Source organism: Misgurnus anguillicaudatus, chromosome 18 (assembly GCF_027580225.2).
Source record: "Misgurnus anguillicaudatus chromosome 18, ASM2758022v2, whole genome shotgun sequence".
In the NCBI taxonomy this organism is placed as follows: domain Eukaryota; kingdom Metazoa; phylum Chordata; class Actinopteri; order Cypriniformes; family Cobitidae; genus Misgurnus; species Misgurnus anguillicaudatus.
In genome coordinates this window covers 31,256,598-31,276,860 of record NC_073354.2, presented here as the reverse complement: position 1 = coordinate 31,276,860, position 20,263 = coordinate 31,256,598, and the positions used below count along the sequence as shown (strand labels likewise).

The 20,263-nt window shown below is 36.5% G+C and overlaps 2 protein-coding genes across 4 annotated transcripts in view; one reads left to right on the top strand and one right to left on the bottom strand.

Moving 5' to 3' along the window:
- Positions 1-20,263, top strand: part of fabp7b (fatty acid binding protein 7, brain, b) — a 425,484-nt gene that overhangs the window by 58,218 nt on the left and 347,003 nt on the right. The window lies entirely within an intron of this gene.
- Positions 1-20,263, bottom strand: part of tbc1d32 (TBC1 domain family, member 32) — a 76,390-nt gene that overhangs the window by 3,563 nt on the left and 52,564 nt on the right. For 2 of the 3 annotated variants that reach the window (XM_055186058.2, XM_055186059.2), the window contains exons 30-33: positions 18,638-18,753; positions 16,278-16,432; positions 7,842-7,982; positions 1,370-1,558 (exon numbers count right to left, since the gene is read on the bottom strand). In XM_055186058.2, the coding sequence (XP_055042033.2) occupies positions 1,370-1,558; positions 7,842-7,982; positions 16,278-16,432; positions 18,638-18,753 (601 nt within the window). Of the gene's footprint in view, positions 1-1,369; positions 1,559-2,763; positions 3,079-7,841; positions 7,983-16,277; positions 16,433-18,637; positions 18,754-20,263 lie in introns of those variants that run through there. The other variant, XM_073856317.1, reaches the window with a different exon arrangement.

Here is a 20,263-nt window from a genome sequence, read left to right as displayed (position 1 = left end):
AGTAAATATCGCAAGTCTCATCAACCCCATTCACACAGACCTTTGGTCCCAGAAAATACCCGTAAAACTGCCAGACAAGCGTCTGTGTGAACACAAACTCGTCCCGTTAATCTTCTGGGATCGTTGCCAGAAAGAGGACCTAGTCAGATATACGGAAAACCCTCTGTGTGAACAAGAAGCCGAAACAATGCCGTAATGGGCGTGTCGTAGTGTCATCATCACAACAAAAGTTATGGTTCAGCTCCTTAAAACGAGAGATAACATGCATATAAACATTCACCACGAGAAATGTTGCAAACTAGATTGAAGCAGTTATCAGGAAATGATAAATGAGACGCATAAACAATGACGCACGTGCCGTAGTGAGGACGCGCGTGTCATGGCAACATGAAGTTGGTTCAACTCTTTAAAATGAGGGATTTACAACATTCACGACGAGAAATGTCAGCAAACTGGACTGAAGCAGATATCAGGTAAGTTAGCTCGTTACTTACTGCGTTGAAACGGAGATCATTCAGCAGCATAAAAGAATATCGCGTCACGCGCTCATTTGAGCTTATAATAAACGAAAATACCCGCGCGTCATCCCAATAAGATATATTGTTCGGTTCCTCAAAATGCGGGTTTTAAATGCATATAAACAATCACGATGAGAAATGTCTGAAAACTGTATTAAAGCAGATATCAGGGAGCTCATCAAATATCCACTCTGAACCGGAGATCATTCACCAGCATAGAACTGCGCTCCTTTATAGTCTTATCATAAACAAAAATGCACACGAGTGGTTTCTGGAGAGAGAAATAATAAATAATTAGCAAACTTCAGACGTTGCGTAGAAGAGAGGGCGGGACTTTCAACAGGTCACGTGTCTTTCCGGGACCATCAGATGCCGGGTAATCATGGCAGTGTGAATGAACAAAAAATCTAAAGGTTCCAGAAAAATCCAGGATGCCTTTCCCGTGTATTTTCCGGAATGTCTGTGTGAAAAGGGCTATAATGAAATGATGAGATTGATTTCACAAACTGATTTCAATCATTGACATGTCCTTGCTAAATGTTTAAGAAATCAAGGTTATATTTTCACAGAATGTTCTTTATATTATGAGGTGGTTTTCCTGACAGGGATTATCTTAAACCAGGACTAGGCCTTAGTTTAATTAGGAAATATAACAAACATGCCTTACTTAAAACATAACTTTTAAGGCAAAATAAAGGGCACTGGTGTTTTTAAAGATATTTTCGTGCATGTGTTTTAGTTTGGATAGTCTAATCCCTGTCCGTGAAACGGCCTTATATTATGTACAGGGTGATTTTATGTAGACAACAATAAATTACATAAAATGACTGGGACACATATGGTTAAGGCACCTTGATGAAAACCTGCAGGTCTTGTGTCTGTGTGTGCTGTAGGATTTCCTGCTGCAGATGCCGGAGAGCAGCGACACACATGTACACCTGGTAATCCGGTCCCATGATGATGCATGTGGCTACATAGTGACAGATCTCAGACCAGTCCAAGTAGTTCCAGAAACACTGGCCAAGCCACTGAATACAGATCTGTTTAAGAGGTAGAGGAGGAAGAGAGAGAGAGAAAGATTAGAAATTGAAAAAATGCAATATTTGCACCATACATTTTTAAATGAGTCAATATTAAACACAATAGGCAGGAGATCAGACACAGTCTGATTCAGTCAGTTGCAATGTCTAGTTAGAAATATATTTTAAACATATAATAAAAACAAACAAACAAAAACTCATCATAACAAGATCAAATTTACGAGTACTACATATGGGTGATTCTCACGAAACCATTGAAACACCACGGCACTAATGATTTTAGCTTTAAAATGTGTAATATAGTAACATTAAAAAGCATCAGAATTAACACAATACTGTGTTCTACCTTGCACAATGTGTAATTTCAACATAAGAATTTATAATTGGAAATTTTATCTCATTTTCTGCAGAAATTCTCATTACCGCAATGTGTCCGGCTGTGTTTGAACATGCGTTATGTTGTAATTTAATCAAATTAACACAAAAATATTATGAAAAAAATAAATGGATGTTTTGCTAGACTACCTTAGATGACAGAACAAATATTTACTGAATATTCATGTATAATAATAATGAAGAAAAATTAGGAAAATGATGTGTCCATGCCTGATGTTCTCATCCTCCGCAACACTTTTTGAGAACAGTTTAAGCACACATACAGAATTTTAATAAAGTTTGATTTTGAGTGACCAAGCACATGGACCAGTTACTTCAAGATGGCTACCAGGTAAGATAATTTTTTTTTTTACAGTTAATTTGAAATATTGTCTTGTCAGAATGCTTACATGACATTTTGATTATCATTACCGCAACGGATGCTTCTTAAATGTTAATTTAATTAATAGAAGCATAATACTTTGATTTTAAATGCATGCGCAGAATCTCCAAATTATGTTCTTTCAGGTTTGTCATGTCATTTTGAAAATATGTCAGTGTTGATGTTTTCTGACTGTTGCGGTAATGAGATTTTTTAGGACTAATTTTTAAAATTATGTTACAAAAAGTGTTAAATGATAAGTAAAAGTTTTTAAATTAATGTTCCCATTTACTCCAGACTTTGTTTTTCAATGTCTGGTGGGAAAAAAGTATTGTTTACATTTTCATGCTTGACATTTTAAAAACCAAGTTTTCGTGAGAATCACCCATATAACTCTGTTAAACTGGATTTATTTACTTGGAAACTGGTGTAATACTGTTTCATTTAGCATGTTAGGTATTTTTAACTGTACAAAAATACTCAAGATGATTTCTAAATTATATAAATGACTCATTAGTATAAATCAATGTGAAATATTGTGAAATTATTGTTGTCTGTAGGCTTCACAGATCTCAATTCAGGTGATACAATGCTCTTCAGACGATGTTCAATTATTCTGCAGTATCATAGATTTCAATCCAGTCCTGTACATTCACAACACTTCAGCAGGCAATTTATACAGCATCAGTCTCTCTCCCTCTCTTTTCTCCCCCTCTCTCACATACTCTCTCGCTCTTCCTCTCTGCCTCTATCTCTCTCTCGTCTAGAATTCAAAACACTCTCTCGGGTGCACAGATATGGACGCCCTCTCTGATAGAGGTGACACTCAATTTCAAACAAGTAAATCTTCTTTCCATCAATTTTTGTACATACAAAACTAGTTTCTACATTGAAATAACAACACCAACATTTTAAATCAGATGTTTGTCTTGCATGTTAAAACATCTGCGCGGTATCCTGAATAGGGATTAGGCTAGTCCTAGACTAAAATAAATGTAGCGGTCCAAACTGAAAACATATTTTAAAATACATCAGTGTCCTTTGTTTTGCCTGAAAATGCACAGAAGTAATGTTTTTAGTAAGGCATGCTTGTTAAAACTAAATATATTTCCTGATTAAACAAAGGCCTAGTCCTGGTTTAAGCTAATCCCTGTACGGGAAAAGTTTTTCTATATCAAGAAAGTGACAAGATGAATACCATATTCTCTGTTACAAACTTTCACATAGTATCTTTAGGTTATAAAAACATAAAAAATTGAAATACATAATTAGATTTTCAGATATTTATTATAAAAACTGATTATTTTTTCCACAAAATGCAATAAATCCATGACAAGTTTTTTTCAAAATGCTATAAATTGAATCAATATATAAATGTGCATTCATCCTTGCCATGTTATATTAATTCAGTTGACTAGTGGTATACACTGATAAAAAAACATTAAATGGCATTAATCAAAAAACTTAGTTTTTTTATAAGATCCCTGGGGTCAATGCATGACAGAAGCTTGATGCTGTCAGGATAACAAAGTTTTTCCAATATCAAACAGCATTTTTCTGTCTCCCGAGTGCCTCTAGCGTAAATTATTAGATTTTGATGGCTCAAGTTTCTTCCCCACAGAAAACCACCACAGGTTTATCAATGCCATAAAATGTATTATATTGTTTTTGTTTGTTTGTTGATCACGAAGTACAAGATGAGGAAAACTAGGATTCAGTGTGTATTCAATGTGCCGCCATTGTTGTTTACAATGCGTGGAATGATGTGCTGTGATTGGTTGAACTGATTTATTGCATTCTGCAGAAAAGGAGGAGTGGCATTTTTTAATGGTTTTGGGAAAAAGGAAGAAAAGATGACAGAATAACACGGCGGATATTGTATTGTGCATAAATTTAAAGGTGACATAGAATGATTGAACGGAGTATTTATTCTTGTTCTGTGATGTGACATGTAGACAATTTTTTTTTGTTTGGGTCTGTAATGCCTTAGAAGCTTCCTAAAAACCTCTCTCAGATAACTCTATTAGGGTGGGGGATTTTAAACAAGTGGTTTTGCACCTATTTGGCTCCCCCTACTGGCTTAACTTGCAATCTCATTACTGATTGGCTGACTTTGCTGCCACTCAAAAACTGTAGCCAATTATTTTAAAGTGGAAGGGCAGTTAGATGCCTGTGATGTCATAAGCATCAGTTTTTCAGATTGGGCTGTTTTCTGGCTGACATTTCTAAAAGAGGAATTTCTATGAGACTGAGATGTTTAGCATGTTTAGCACTTTTTGTATGTTTGTGAATGTGGGTAGAGTACCATTATTCAACAAAGACAAGGTAAAAATGGTTTTTCATTCTCTGTCCCCTTTAAGAATTTACTTTTAAATACTGACCTGATACAATACTGATTTTGGCGGTAACTATTATATTATTTATTATATTATATTATTTATATTATATATATATATATATACACACAATCGCAATTTACATGAATAAGATGTTAATAATTAATGTTTACCAGATCCTTTCTGGCTAAAGAATGGCATGTGTTGAGGCTGAATAGTTACAGCACTGTTTGGGGGTGATTTTTGAAACTTGTTATTTTTGTATTTTGGTTTGGTGCTGCAGAAATTCTAGCATTATAAATTCATCTCTCTTTAGGGTATGCAGATTTAACAAGATGCTGAATATCACAACACACATTCTCTAATTTAAAGCCTCAAAGTACCAGAAGAAGACAATTACAACAATCTGTTTCTGCTGTGAAGTTTAACGGTTTATAAACCACAAAGTGATTTACTTCTTTTGAGGCTGAGGAACTCTAAAATCTTCTTTCTGACTTACACTGCATATATACAAACAACACATTTACTATTCCTATATTGAAACACTCCTTAAAGGAATAACAATTCTGTGCTTACTCACCCTAAGGGAGTGTGCACACCAAAAAATGTTATGCAGTTGAAACACCCGGTGGACGCCAACTCCCAGCTTTATTTCAGCCAGCTTTTTTCAGCTGAGGGCTTTGGTTGCTTTTATACTTCTGCTTCGTTTATCAGTCGGTGTACGAAGCGCGGGTTGGTTGTTGTGATATTTGTCACTGTGATCGGATGGCCGTGTGAGAGCTGACATTGACGAGCTGAGCTTTTCGCCCAAAGTTGAATATTTTTTAACTCTCAGCGCTCAGCGCAGAGAAACTTGAGAGAGCCGGCTTTCAGCGGATAAAACGCAGTGCTTCTATTGGAAACAATTGAAAACATACGCCGGCCGCTGGCGTAAAAACTTTGGTGTGCATGCTACCTAAAGTTGTTCCAAACCTGTATAACATTCTTTGTTCTGCTGAACACAAAGGAATGATTTTAAAGTTATATTTTTTGGCCATTTTTGCCTTTATTAACAGTGAATGAGAAGAGGACAGGAAAGTACAGGAAGGAGACACGGGTATGGAATCGGCAAATTACCATGAGCTGGGAATAGAACTCGGGTCGCCGAAAGTGTGAAAGCACCACATGTCGGAGCGCTACCCACTACACCATCGGCTCCGACGACAAAGGAATATATTTTAACGAATGTTTGTAACCAAGCAGATCTGGGGCACCATTGCCCTACATAATAGTAATACAATAATACTATGGAAGTGAATGGTGCCCGAGATCGGTTTGGTTCTTAACATATTTCACATTTTTAATTGTGTTCAGCAGAACAAAGAAATGTATACACTGAAAAAAATGATTCATTGAATTTAATAAAAATGTTTAAGGGAAGTGGTTGCAATCAATTTATTTAAGCTACATTTAAACAAACATTTTATATTTTATTTTACTTTGCTAATCTTATTTGTTTAAATGTAGCTTAAATAAATTGATTGCAACCACTTACCTTAAAAAAATTATTAAATTCAATGAATCATTTTTTTTCAGTGTACAGGTTTGGAAAAACCCCAGATTGAGTAAATTATGACTGAATTTTTTGGAGAACTGCCCCTTTAAAAAAAAATTCTTGTGTGCGTGCATGTTCCTTTTAATAATTTAAAAAACCCTTAACCAAAACAACACATAAAAACTACTGATACCAAAAACATCTTCTATTCTAATAACAGCAGTGCATTTAAAGGCACTATTCAGATAATTCAGAGAAATGTATTTTTAGTTATATCAGTGTAACTAAAAGAGGTGTAGAACATTTGAAAGTTTTCAAGAAAAAGTTGTCCTAGACTGCTGGAAAAGGTCCTATCTGACTAAATTTGACAAACAGAGGCAGAAACAATATAATATAAATCCTAAAGAGATTGTTCTATGGAGTAATCTATGCATTTGTCTATGAAGACATTTATTTTTGTTACTTATTATTTTACAAGAACAACTGAGAGCATGCACAGCTTTTGTTTATATTGCTGTGTGTAACTAGAACGCTAGATGCAAGTAACATTAGCAACAGCAGCTAAACTTTTACACACAGCATAAACAATGATGCATGTATGTTCATTCACTTTTCTCTTGCTGTTTGAGGGGAGAAAAGATTTACAGGCTTCAAGGTTTCTGGTCTTTATGTTATTTGACTAAACAAAAAACTATTCATACTTTGAATAAGCCTACTTATATCAGTTTTAATTAAAAATCCTAACACTGGCTCATACTGACTTTATTATCTTCCATAATTGCTGTTTTTAATATTATTATTATTATTATTATTTAAATCATTAAAAAAGATTCAATTCAACAGAATTCGAATATAATTATATTTTAAATATGACTAAAAAATCCACAATAGTCGGTAAACTTAATAACATCTTACAGTCACAATACAATATATGATATCATTATCACAAAATTGCATACTGTGTAGACACACACACAACTCTGTCTATATAGATGTTCCTGTCTCACTTTATTTGCAAGGAAAATAAAAAAATATTAGACTTAAAATGGTCTTTTCTATGCTGTTTTGCTTTATTGTGTGACAGCATGGAATGTTTTTATGAGCACCTGCACCTTTAAAGGTGTCTGCACGGCCCTGTTATGTTACATACTGTTGTACTGTAAGTAGCTGTTAAAAATCTTAACATGCTTCTGACATCAATTTCCCTTTGACAAACAAAAAGCAAATAACCTCCAATAGCTTTAACCCAACATGCTTGTACACCTGACATATTTGAATAAAGGTAGGCTTCAAAAACGACTATTTTTCCTTTATGAAGAATGCTATAAGGGTTATTTATGATGACTGGTAGATTGACCTTCTGCAGATCTTAAAACCGCAAACCTTTTTCACACCAGATGAAACTGTCATATTTGTAAATTACAGGTTTGTCCCCAGGCTGCTTTGGAGTAAGGGCTCCAAGGCATCCTAAACATTCAATACTTTTGTACATTACAGGTTTGTCCCTGTTTGACCCAACCCTGGGTTGAAAATAACCCATCATTTTTTTTTAGTCAATGCCAATCACATGGCCTGATTATTTAACAACACCGGCAACTGGTGATTAATTTAAAATATAAAACAACATTTTGCAACAAACCACTTTAAATACAGCACCTGAGAGGGAGTAAAGCCAGACATCCTAAAGGCAGAGAAGACCAGAGGAACCTCAGCATTTAGTAACATCTCAACGTAGTGAGCAGTGCAGGAGTAGATGGGATGAATACCTGACTGAGCGATCTCTATAGGAAGGTGCACCTACAACAAACACACACACACACACACACACACACACACACACACACACACACACACACACACACACACACACACACACACACACACACACACACACACACAAAAAACATATGTATAACTAAACTAACATATAATTAACAATTTTAAGGGATAGTGTGCTTAAAAATCAAGAATTCGTTCTCATGTCATTTCAAACCCATCTACAGTACTACCACGGAAATGCACAGTGATGCACCGATGTATCGGATGCCGATATGTCGATTTTTAATACATTTGAAGCCATCGGCATATCGGGAATAGCATTTAAAAAAAACACTTCACAAAACAAAATAAAATCTGTACAAATTAAGTTTGTCAGACGTGCGATGGGAAAATAAATAAAAAATCACGTACTTAAAGGCGGAGTGCACAATTTCTGAAAAACGCTTTGGAAAAGGGAGTCGGGCCGACTAAGGGGCGTGTCTTCTAATCGACATCGTTGCCTGGGTTGCGTATGTGTGGGGCGGGTCTATCAAAAGAAGGTCCAGGGGCAGGGGCATGATTGTTTAAGTGATTCCGAATATCAACACTGGCTTTCAAACATTGTGCAATCCACCTTTAATCATGTGAGCTATGCGATCAGAGTAAGAATTTTTCGGAAAATATCTGCGGTCTGGGCCATTTCCAAAATCTCGGAAAAGAACAAAAATCGTCAAAATTTTATCTTACTTTGTGCCTCTCTTATTATGTTGATCAGTTGAATGCTAAATAGATCCAATCCATGTTTAGTAAAAAAAAATTTAATGCAGAAATAAACTAGCTAATAGGCCAACTGTATAGTATTGTATAAAAGTGTTTAATATCGGTGTCTGCATCGGCCTATAAACGGTTTCAGCAGTAACAACATAAACTTTCTTGGTCAACAGGTAACTTCCGGTAAACTCTGCTAAGAATAAATAACAACAAAGTCCTTTTAAAGTAGTTTATTTATATAACGTACAAAATAAACAACTTGTAGATTACCTAGGAAACCAAAACATCTGTTATTTTCGACGAGGTATTTGTTCAGTTTAGAGACTAGTCAGACCATTTAAAAAACTGAAACCGGAAGAAAAGTTTGGACCAAATGCGTAATCGCGTCACCGCACGTGCGTCCGATGAAACCTAGTTGTCTGTGTTGAGCGTTTTTTTTTATGCACAAAGAAATTCACAACTTTCATCGTATAAAAAGCAATAACTTGGACATCACGCAAAATATGTTATTTTGTGTTTTAGAAAGAAAGTAAGCCATGTTTGCTTAGAGCAACATGACAGTAAACTTATTTTTGGGAATGCTGAATATCCTGAGTCCTGCATGGTCCTGTTTGACAAACCAGCACCTGTAGTTATTAAAGCGGAATTGAACCCTAGAAATTTTAGCCTGTTATCACGAGTAATTTATTTCCATTTTGCATTTTACTTGACAAAAATAAAGAAATTTGCACAATTTCGATAAATTAGATTGTTAGTGTGTTGAAGCTAATTTTTTGTAACGGTCTTAGATGGACTCCTTTAACCAGAATGCACTGCGCGAAACTAAGTCATTAGCTCCACCAACTAACCACTGATCGATGCAGCCCTCAGGCTTGTTCGCTCACGGTACTTTGACGTTATCCGACTGTCGATTCTTGCGGCGCCACATGAAGTCAAGTCAAGCCTAATACCTTCTTTTACCACTCAACCTGCTCTCAAGTCAACTCGAGTCAACTTGATGTTAGCCAGCAGACGAACCCAACCAAAGAGTAACTCCGCTTTTACCGTCTCTGAAGGAGCAATTACCAAAACCCTCGATAAAAGATGACTAGAACCTGTGCTGTATGTAGGGATGGGTATTGTTTGGGTTTTTTTCGATACCGGTGCCAAATCGATACTTTTAAAACGGTTCCGGTGCCTAAACGGTGCCTAAAGCGGTACTTTTTAAAAAAGAGTCACAGAAAGATGGTAGATGAAAGTACAGCATAAAACACAATGAAAATTCTTCTCTGTTTGTCATTTGTTTATTAATGATTTGCCTAAAGCACCATCATCTTTTAAGACCTGCATTCTTGATTTCTTTTTTATGAAATTTTTGATTTGTGAATTAAATAAAATCTTCTCAACACTCCACTTTGAGCTCAGAAAAATGTTCTAAGATTGGTTGTTAATAATCTGTTCAATGATTGGTTAAGGCCTGCGCAGCTGCTAGAGAACTCTAGAGAAAGTTGCGCAATTGTGTGTCTCATAGTGTGGCTAATTAAACACACTTGGCAAATAGAGCAATAAAATACAGCGTCTTTTTCTCTTTATTTGGATTGACTGCTCATGCGAAATCCTCTTCGTGAAGTACCCTTCAATGGCGCAAAACGGCATTTGGAATTCACCCAAAATATTTTCTTTTCGGCTTGTAAAATCATTCACGTTTTGACGCTTTCTGCTTGTCTCCGATGAACTTGACACTCGTGACTGCCGCGGGCCATCTCAGGCCAATATCAGCTTATATGCGTGTAATACTAATAAAAAAAAACATACTAATAAAAACATAAGTGAGGTAATACGTTTTAGCAAATTCTCTGAAGGAATGTTACCATATAAAATATTTAATAGAAGAACAATGTCGCACACCTGTTAGTTCCGGTTAGGTGCGTTGGATGAAGAGACAATGAAGTCCACCAAACATTTATAAAAAAGGGAATATCCCGCACACTATTAAGTTGCAAAATTATGCTTTATGCAAGTTAATAATGTGCGGGATATTCCCTTTTTTTATAAACCATATAAAATATAAAATAAGCTGCCGTCAGATCAATTGCGGCATTCACGCGCTCCTCTGAGGATCTCATTTTCCAAATTGTTCTTCTAAGTCAGAATATAAAAATAACCTGGACATATATTCATACAAAATTTGTTCGATTTGTTTTATTAGGGATGTGCAGATGAGGATTTTTTCACATTTTAAACTTATTAAACACAGCGCATATTTTAAATGAAAATATATTTGGCAAAGAAGTTTAAAAGTTGGCTATTTAATCTTTAACATTAGATTATTTAATATTTCCATTTATTAATCAAATTAATTTTTAAAATGTTTGTTCATTATTACTCTTAACGAAAAACTCAACTCCAATAAAATAGTAGCTCCAATGACAAACTTGCTTATATTGCTTGTTTATTAATAAAACGAATTCGAGGGATGGTATCTGCGTTAAAACACAAATAAATGAAAGATTTAATTGACATAATTTTCATTACTACGAATGCTTATTTGTTCTTTTTTTTATTAAAACAGAACAACAATAAAAATGTAAAATGACTCGCTTATATTAAACCAAACGTTTAACAAAAACGAATAGACGGAAAACATTTCATCCGCCCTATAACATAAATACTTCTAAGATCCTTAGATTTTTCAAAACAAATGATTGATAAAAAAATGGAAACCAATATAAAACTACAATAATGTAAACTAGATATTAAAGTTTGAAAACAAACTTTATGTTGGCTTGAAAAAGCGTAGCCTGAACGTTTAAAACGGTTTGACAGAAGTTTAGTTTAGTAGGCTATCTGGCTGTTAGAATGTTTAAGTATGAAGGTAGCATGATTAGCATGAAGCTAGCATGATGCTAACATGATTAGCATGATGCTAACATGATAAGCATGAATCTAGCATGATGGTATCATGATAAGCATGAAGCTAGCATGATGCTAACATGATTAGCATGATGCTAACATGATTAGCATGATGCTAACATGATTAGCATGAAGCAAGCATGATGCTAGCATGATTAGCATGAAGCTAGCATGATGTTAGCATGATGTTAGCATGACTAGCATGAAGCTAACATGATGCAACATGATGTTAGCATGAAGCGAGCATGATGTTAGCATGATTAGCATGAAGCTAGCATGATGTTAGCATGATTAGCATGAAGCTAGCATGATGCTAGCATAATTAGCATGAAGCTAGCATGACGTTAGCATGATTAACATGATGCTAGCATGATTAGCATGAAGCTAGCATGATGCTAGCATGATTAGCATGAAGCTAGCATGATGCTAGCATAATTAGCATGAAGCTAGCATGACGTTAGCATGATTAACATGATGCTAGCATGATTAGCATGAAGCTAGCATGATGCTAGCATGATTAGCATGAAGCTAGCATGATGCTAGCATGATTAGCATGAAGCTAGCATGATGCTAGCATGATTAGCATGAAGCTAGCATGATTAGCATGAAGTTAAAATGATGTTAGCATGATTAGCATAATGCTAGCATGATTAGCATGAAGCTAGCATGATGCTAACATGATTAGCATGAAGCTAGCATGATGCTAGCATGAAGCTAGCATGAAGTTAGCATGATGCTAGCATGATTAGCATGAAGCTAGCATGATGCTAGCATGATTAGCATGAAGCTAGCATGAAGTTAGCATGATGCTAGCATGATTAGCATGAAGCTAGCATGTTGTTAGCATGATTAGCATGATTAGCATGAAGCTAGCATGTTGCTAGCATGATTAGCATGAAGCTAGCATAATGTTAACATGATTAGCATTAAGCTAACATGATGTTAGCATCATTAGCATTAAGCTAACATGATGTTAGCATGACCAGCATGAAGCTAGCATGATGCTAACATGAAATTAACATGATTCTAACATGATTAGCATGAAGCTAGCATGATTCTAGCATGATTAGCATGAAGCTAGCATGATTCTAGCATGATTAGCATGAGGCTAGCATGATTAGCATGAAGTAAACATGAGGTTAGCATGATTAGCATGAAGCTAACATGATTTAACGTGAAGCTAGCATGATTAGCATGATGTTAACATGATTAGCATGACGCTAGCACTATTTAGCGTGCAGCTAACACGATTTAACATGAAGTTAGCATGATTTAGCATGAAGTTAGCATGATTTAGCATGAAGTTAGCATGATTTATTATGAAATTAGCATAAAGCTAGCATGAAACTAGCATGAAGCTAGTATGACTTAGCATGGAGCTAGCATGAAGCTAACATGACCCAAAGACCCAACCCCCATGTCTCTATGATGTTCGGATCCAGAGATATAAGGCTTTGTTTATTATGTTGCTAGGGTGCTCATATTTGGTTGCTAGGGGCGTGGCTTAATAGCTCAATAAGAATCCTTAGAGACTGATTGGATGCCTGAGTAAAATGAGCCCACCCCCATGTCTCTGTGACACTGTGCTGCAAAGATATCCATCTGGGCATTTTATAATGGCAGTCTATGGGAGATGTTGCTAGGGTGCCCAAAAATGGTTGCTAGGGGCGTGGCTTAATTGCTATGGGATGATCCAGAGAGACTGATTGGATGCCTGAGTAAAATGAGCCCACCCCCATGTCTCTATGACACTGTAAAGCGAAGATATTCCATCTGGAACGTTTTTATTCCCTTATATGGGCGTGTTTCCTGCCCCGTTATAAGTCAATGGGGAATTTTGGGGGCCTCCTACACCCCAGGGGTGAAACTTACACCCCAATGTGAGGTATGTTCTCACAGTGCCTGTCAGCCTCCTTAAATATGGTAAGCCACAAGTTTCTACAAATTTCTCACTCGGAGCAATGACCTGTCAAAGTTTGTCGCAATGTTAAGTAAATGGGACTTTTCGGAAGTTTTATGTCCCGTTTTAGGAATTCTGTAAGTCGGATCCCGTCAAAAAGATATAGCACACTTCTTTAGACCAGTCAGAATGTCCGTGGAAAATTTCGTGGATGTAGCTTGAAAGCTGTCGGACGAGTTAGCCGCAGAAATTTTAGTCTCAGAAGAAGAAGAAGAAGAAGAAGAAGAAGAAGAAGAAGAATAATAATAATAAGTTTAAATACAATATCAGTATGTTGGCTTTGACAAGCCAACATAAATATGAACAAACTCACATAAGCCAAGAAATCAAACTTGAATCCTCTGTATTATCAAATCTTTCCGACTTTCCCATTCACGTGAATTTTGTAAGTGAGGAAATTATTTACACCAGATATGAGTGCAGTATAATTTAACTAGCGATTGTGCTGTGCTTGTGTGATTATGCTTTTTGCGCTACAGAGAGCAAAATACTTCAGTCAACCGTTCATGCATTAAGAGGCACCGAAATGAGGCACCGAAATCTGTGTTCTGATTCGGTCCGGTAGGTACCGCCCATATAGGCTTCGGTGCCATAATGGCACCGCGTTTCGGTACCCAACCCTAGCTGTATGTGGATGTAAGGACAACAAATTCAGGCCACTGGGAGATTTTCGTCAGAAGGACTTCGAGTACTGTTTTTCAGCAGACTCAGGTAATGTAAAATGGTCAAAATAAACATAATTTGGCTAAGTTAATGCTTGTTTTATGTAACTACGGTAAACATACTATGTATAAAGTAAATATCATGTTAGCTCATACTGTGAAGCTGTCAATCAAAGAACATTATGTACTGTCAATCATCTCGCCTCAAGACCCGCCCCCCTTTAGAACGTTCAGAATATGTAGTCGTGCATTTTTCTTCCGATAATTTGACGACATGTCACTAAAGAGTTTCCACATTTGATGGCAGCACAATCAACTACATATATGTGATGAAATATAGTATTGGATCATAATGTTGTTTTAGGGTGGAGTTCGCTGAGGTTCAACCATCCTGCATGCAAGACTCTGTCCTGGATATCCCACAAAGCAACCGACAGCAATCTGTGTTTCGATTGAAGGCAGCATCAGAGACAACCTATGCTAATGACACATCCAACATGTTACTGGTTGCCTAATGTGTGAGATTGTGTGTCTTTTCTTTTAATTGACAGCATTGTCTTTCTCTGAAGGCCTCAGCTGACTGATTTACATCCATTGCCACACTGACAGCACAGAAATATGAAACTGTAATCAGACAAACTCCTGTGTGTGGCGCATTATCATTTTCCCCACATATTTCCACAGCTGAAACTCTATTAACTGAGCTCTGTTTACCATCCGCTGTTCAGAGATTACTCCATCCAAATTTTTGAGGGACCACTGTAATGACTACGCCAGAGTAATATCATATTCAACATTTCCTCCTAGTATTAAGGCTGTTCTTATGCACATAGAGATTAAAATGATATTGGCTCAGTTTTGTTTGTGGCATGGAGATACGGAAGGTACACTACCATATAAATCCATAACATCATTAAACAGGGGAGGATAAGGCCATGGGATATAAATTTATATTTACTTTGCAGCAGAGTGGTAAAAAATGTCAACTGCTCGAGACTTTGCTATACATTTACACTGCAGTAAATATAGGAGGATACAGTATGTCCCAAATAAGTTGATGAAGATGATGGTTTTAGGCAGTGAGTGTAGTTAACCCAAATGAGCTGTTTGCATCTCGCCACATAGTACAGTAATTTATAACAGTAAGGTGTATGCAAATGTTAACAGTTTCAGGGTTCCCACACCTTAGTTAACTTCAAATTCAAGGACCTTTCAAGGACTTTCCAGGTCCAATACCCTCAAATTCAAGGACTAAATGTGGGGACACATTTCAAGTGAAAGCAAGGTTACATCGTGTTACCTTTTAAGTTACATTGTTACAGTTCTCTTTCAAGGGAACTTGCGCTGCGTCACTACGCCTCTGTATATCAAATTCAACCAATAGTGAGGCTTAACGACAAAGACAGGGTGACGCGGGAGCCAGAAAGTATATCGCCATCTGAAATATTGCCAAAGACGGCGTTGTAGGGACGCAGAAATATGGCAAGGTAGACGCAGCGTCTCGTTCCCTTCTCAGGGAACAACAGTTACATACGTAACCCGAGACGTTTTATGTGTCAAACACAACTATGCAAAAAAGCATTTTGGTATGAATCAACATTCGCATACAGAAGATATAAGCATTTAAAGAGAACAGTTATCATGGGTGCCTAAAAAGTCTAGAATTTGTATGATATTATCCTACACTACCTTTTTTTTCAGAAAACTTCTTGCATAAAATAGATTCAAGCACTTTCAATGACCTGTATCTATGTATGTATATTTTCAAAAACTTCCCAGGGCCTTGAACCCCCCCTCCCAGATTCACAAACTTTTAAGGATTTCAAGGAATTGTGGGAACCCTGCAGTTTACAAAATTCCAGGCTTAGCTCGAGACATTTTAATGTATGCTGTGTGCAATTTGTTGCTCCAGTTTTGACAAGCGCTTCCCTGGCTGCATGTAATGAATGTTGACAAGAAAGAAAAAGAGATTTTACAGCGAGTGGGAAAGATAGGAGGGCTTAGAAATGTAAAACAAAGGCCGTACTAATGGATCAGGCAGCAACTCACAGAGCTGTGCAGTCTCGGGGGCCACAGGAAAGCAGACGGCAGCAGACGGGAGAAACGCAGGAGCAGACTCAGAGAGCGTCCCACGTCACCGTGCATGAGCAGAAAGACAGTGGAGGCAAACCAATCGTGACCTGGATAACCACCCTGAAAATAGGCTGCCACATGGGTCAAGGAATCTTCAATACATACGGCTGATTCTAATGCAAGTAGAGCAGGATGACTGATCAATGATGTAATGCCGATAGTGACCACAAAATGTATTTGGACAGTGATCTAGATTTTAAAACGTATTGATGTCATTATTTTCATGATCTATTAATCATACTTTTATTTTTCGAGGGCAAGGACAAGGCTTTAGTTATATTAGTCGTTTTTACCAACATACAGTTGGGCTTGAAAGTTTGGACACCCTTGGTAAATATGAGCAAAGATAGCTATAAAAAATATCTATAATGTTTCTTCTTTTAAAGGATTAGTCCATTTTCTTAAAAAAAATCCAGATAATTTACTCACCACCATGTCATCCAAAATGTTGATGTCTTTCTCAGTCGATAAAAAAATTATGTTTTTGAGGAAAACATTCCAGGATTTTTCTCATTTTGATGGACTTTGATGGACCCCACCACTTCGCACTTGACTAAACACTTGACAGTTTTTTTCAAAAGAGTATCAAAGGACTATAAATGATCCCAAACGAGGCATAAGGGTCTCATCTAGCGAAACGATTGTCATTTTTGACAAGAAAAATTAAAAATATGCACTTTTAAACCACAACTTCTCGTCTATCTCCGGTCCTGTGATGCACCATCGCGACCTCACGTAATTGCGCAGTGACATAGAAAGATCACATGTTATATATATGAAACGCACATTTGCGGACCATTTTAAACAATAAACTGACACAAAGACATTAATTAGTATCATTCCACATACAACAATGTCGGAATGGTCCTCTTTCTTCACACTTTTAAACACTGGGGCGTAGTTTCGATACATAATCTGTGACCTTTTGACATGATGACTTATTACGTGGGGTCGCGTTGGCGCGTCACAGGACCGGAGGAAGACGAGAAGTTGTGGTTTAAAAATGCATATATTTTTATTTTTTTTGTCAATATGCATCGTTTGGGAACGTTTAGAGTCCTTTGAAACTCTGTTTAGTGTTGAGTTAAGTGTTGGGGTCCATTAAAGTCCATTAAAATGAAAATATCCTAAAATGTTTCTCAAAAAACATAATTTCTTATCGACTGAACAAAGAAAGACATCAACACTTTGGATGACATGGTGGTGAGTAAATTATCTGGATTTTTTTAAGAAAATGTACTAATCCTTTAAGAAGCGTCTGTGCAAGATGAAGGCAGCTCAATTTTGTTTCGGATTAGGATAAGCCCTGTTCGGGAAACCGCCCCATTGAGTTTTACAAATATAATTTTTAATTTTGATATTTTTAAATAGAAAAGCTTGTCTAATTTTTAAACAGTTAAACGTCTTAAAATGTCAAAATATAAATAAACAAAACGCACAGTGTATTAAAAAGAAGTGCCTGACTTTATGGGTCAGTTTTCCAGACAGGGTTTAGGTTAAGCCAGGACTAGTCCTTTATTATATTAGGACATTATGTAGTTTTTACAAACATAGTTTTTACTGGTGTGCATCTTGAGACTAAACAATGAAACTTATATATTGTAAGATATGTCAGTGCAAACTGCTTTCAGTTGCAACAGCTCAAACAAGCATTTTAGTCTTGGCCTAGACTTAAGCCTTGTCCATGGAAACCACCCCTTTAAACGTGCAGCTTCCACAATATAAAGCACACAAGCATTCGCTCTCCAAAACAACGGTGGTGTGGGAGCATGTGACATCACAGACAAACTTTTCATTAGTTGACAACTATTTTCATAATCGATTATTATCAATTAGCTGTTGCAGCCCAAATGATTCAAAATAATATATCAAATATAGAATTTCTGCCCATTAAAGATGATTATTCAAAGTAGCCCAAAGTGTGAAAACACAAACTTGCTATAATCAAAACTATCTATTCATTTTGGGACTGACACAAGAAGAAACAAACACTTGTCAATCAGCCAAACTGGCACAGTTATGCATTGCCCATAATCAGCTGGGTCAAAATATCATCACATCTATTACAAATAATGTTTTTAAAAAGTGTACTTTAAACTGTAGAGAAAAAATCTAATTCGATTTTTAACCATAAACAAATTTGAAGTAGCAATAAATATAATGAAAATCTCATTGCTGAAGGGTAACTTAGTGTTAAAATTCAGTTAAATATCAGAATGCATGTACTACGATAGCATTAAACTATCAGAGATAGATACATAGCAGGAGTAGGATACAGAGGTCAGAGGTCACGTTGATTCGCTGTTGAGAGAGAAACTCTTGACAGTGCTTGAGTAGGAGACACAGATCCTGCTCTGAATCATCACGCAATAGCTTCAGGAACTTGCCGTACCTACACAAACACACATAAACATACACACCCGTCTTTTGTACGGCTATTTATTTTAATATCCTATTCAATAAGACCTTGCTTAACAAAAGTGAACAGACACTGTTGAAATGTCTTACGTAACAACAACTCGTGAACATTTACATAATTAGAACTTTCTCAGAGCATTATTTCCAGACTAATAAGAACAAATATGTCTATTGAATTAAAGTCTGTTTTATCACACATTTACAGTCTCTCACTGAGAAGCACAACACCAAATGAGGGTTACAGAGACTTGCAATTACCCAAATGTGCTGTGCACTATAATGCATCGCCTGATTACAGTCATTGCCTAGATTGCCTAAAGACAAAATATCTAAATGGGTTCATATTGAGTTTAACTAGCACGCTGACATAGCACACAATGCAATTGCCTTTTAGTGAAGCTCTGTAAGCTTGCTAAATATATATCCTGTTCTTAATCAAGATTAGTTTTTTTAGTTAAACACATCTAAAAATAAACAAAGAGCTCAGATGCAAAAGCCACTTCTGTATAAAATGAGAATGCTCTCAGCACATATTATTAATTGAATACTTTAGCTTCAAATCCATTTAATCCCAGTCTCAGGCCATTCAGAAATACAGTTTGCTGGCACAATTTGTTAAACGCCACAACGCTTTTTCAAGTCCTTTAAGTGCACAAGAGAGATTTATTTACCAGGTTAAAAGAGGTTTTGCGAATTATTGTCCAGATTTTTCAAGAAAGGACAGTGTGGACTGGAGACTTTTTTAGAAGTGGATATTTTTGCATGTAAGGGATTGTAGTGAAAGACAGTCGAATATTTTACATCACGGTTATGGTGACCATGATAAAGATCACCACGTTTATCAATATTATCATAGAGACAGGGCGCAGCGCGTCATAACCTGAAAACCACGCCCACCGGGGGGGAAACAATCCATCCGTCTCCATTGACTTTGTATTGCGAGAGGCCGCCTCCTTGTCATTTCTGGCTTATAACAAAAAACAGAATAATGCATAAAAGCTGCGTACAGACGTACAGCTAATAAGCCAAAAAACCTAGAAATAAGTTTTTTATAAGCGTTTAAAGACACAAAAGTGGAAACGGGCAACTTTTCATATTACTACTATTAATAGAACTGCGTCCACAAGGGGAAAACGTAGTCGGCGATCCAATTTTTTTCTTCTTAAAGGCTGAGTTTTACAGCTCGACAGCTTATAAAAACTTATTTCTGGGTTTTTGGCTTGTTGGCTGTACGTTTTGTCGCACGGCAGCTTTTGGGCATTGTTCTGTTTTTGTTATAAGCCAGAAATGACAAGGAGGCGAGCTCTTGCAATACAAAGTCGGTTGGAGATGGTTGCATTGTTTTCCCCTATGGTAGGCGTGGTTTTTAAATGAGCATAACTGCACTCTGTCTCTATGATTTTGTGAACAATTTCAATAAATGTAAAAAAAAAGTACTGACACCCTTAAACCGTAATTATAAAAGTGACGCGGTAATAGTAACC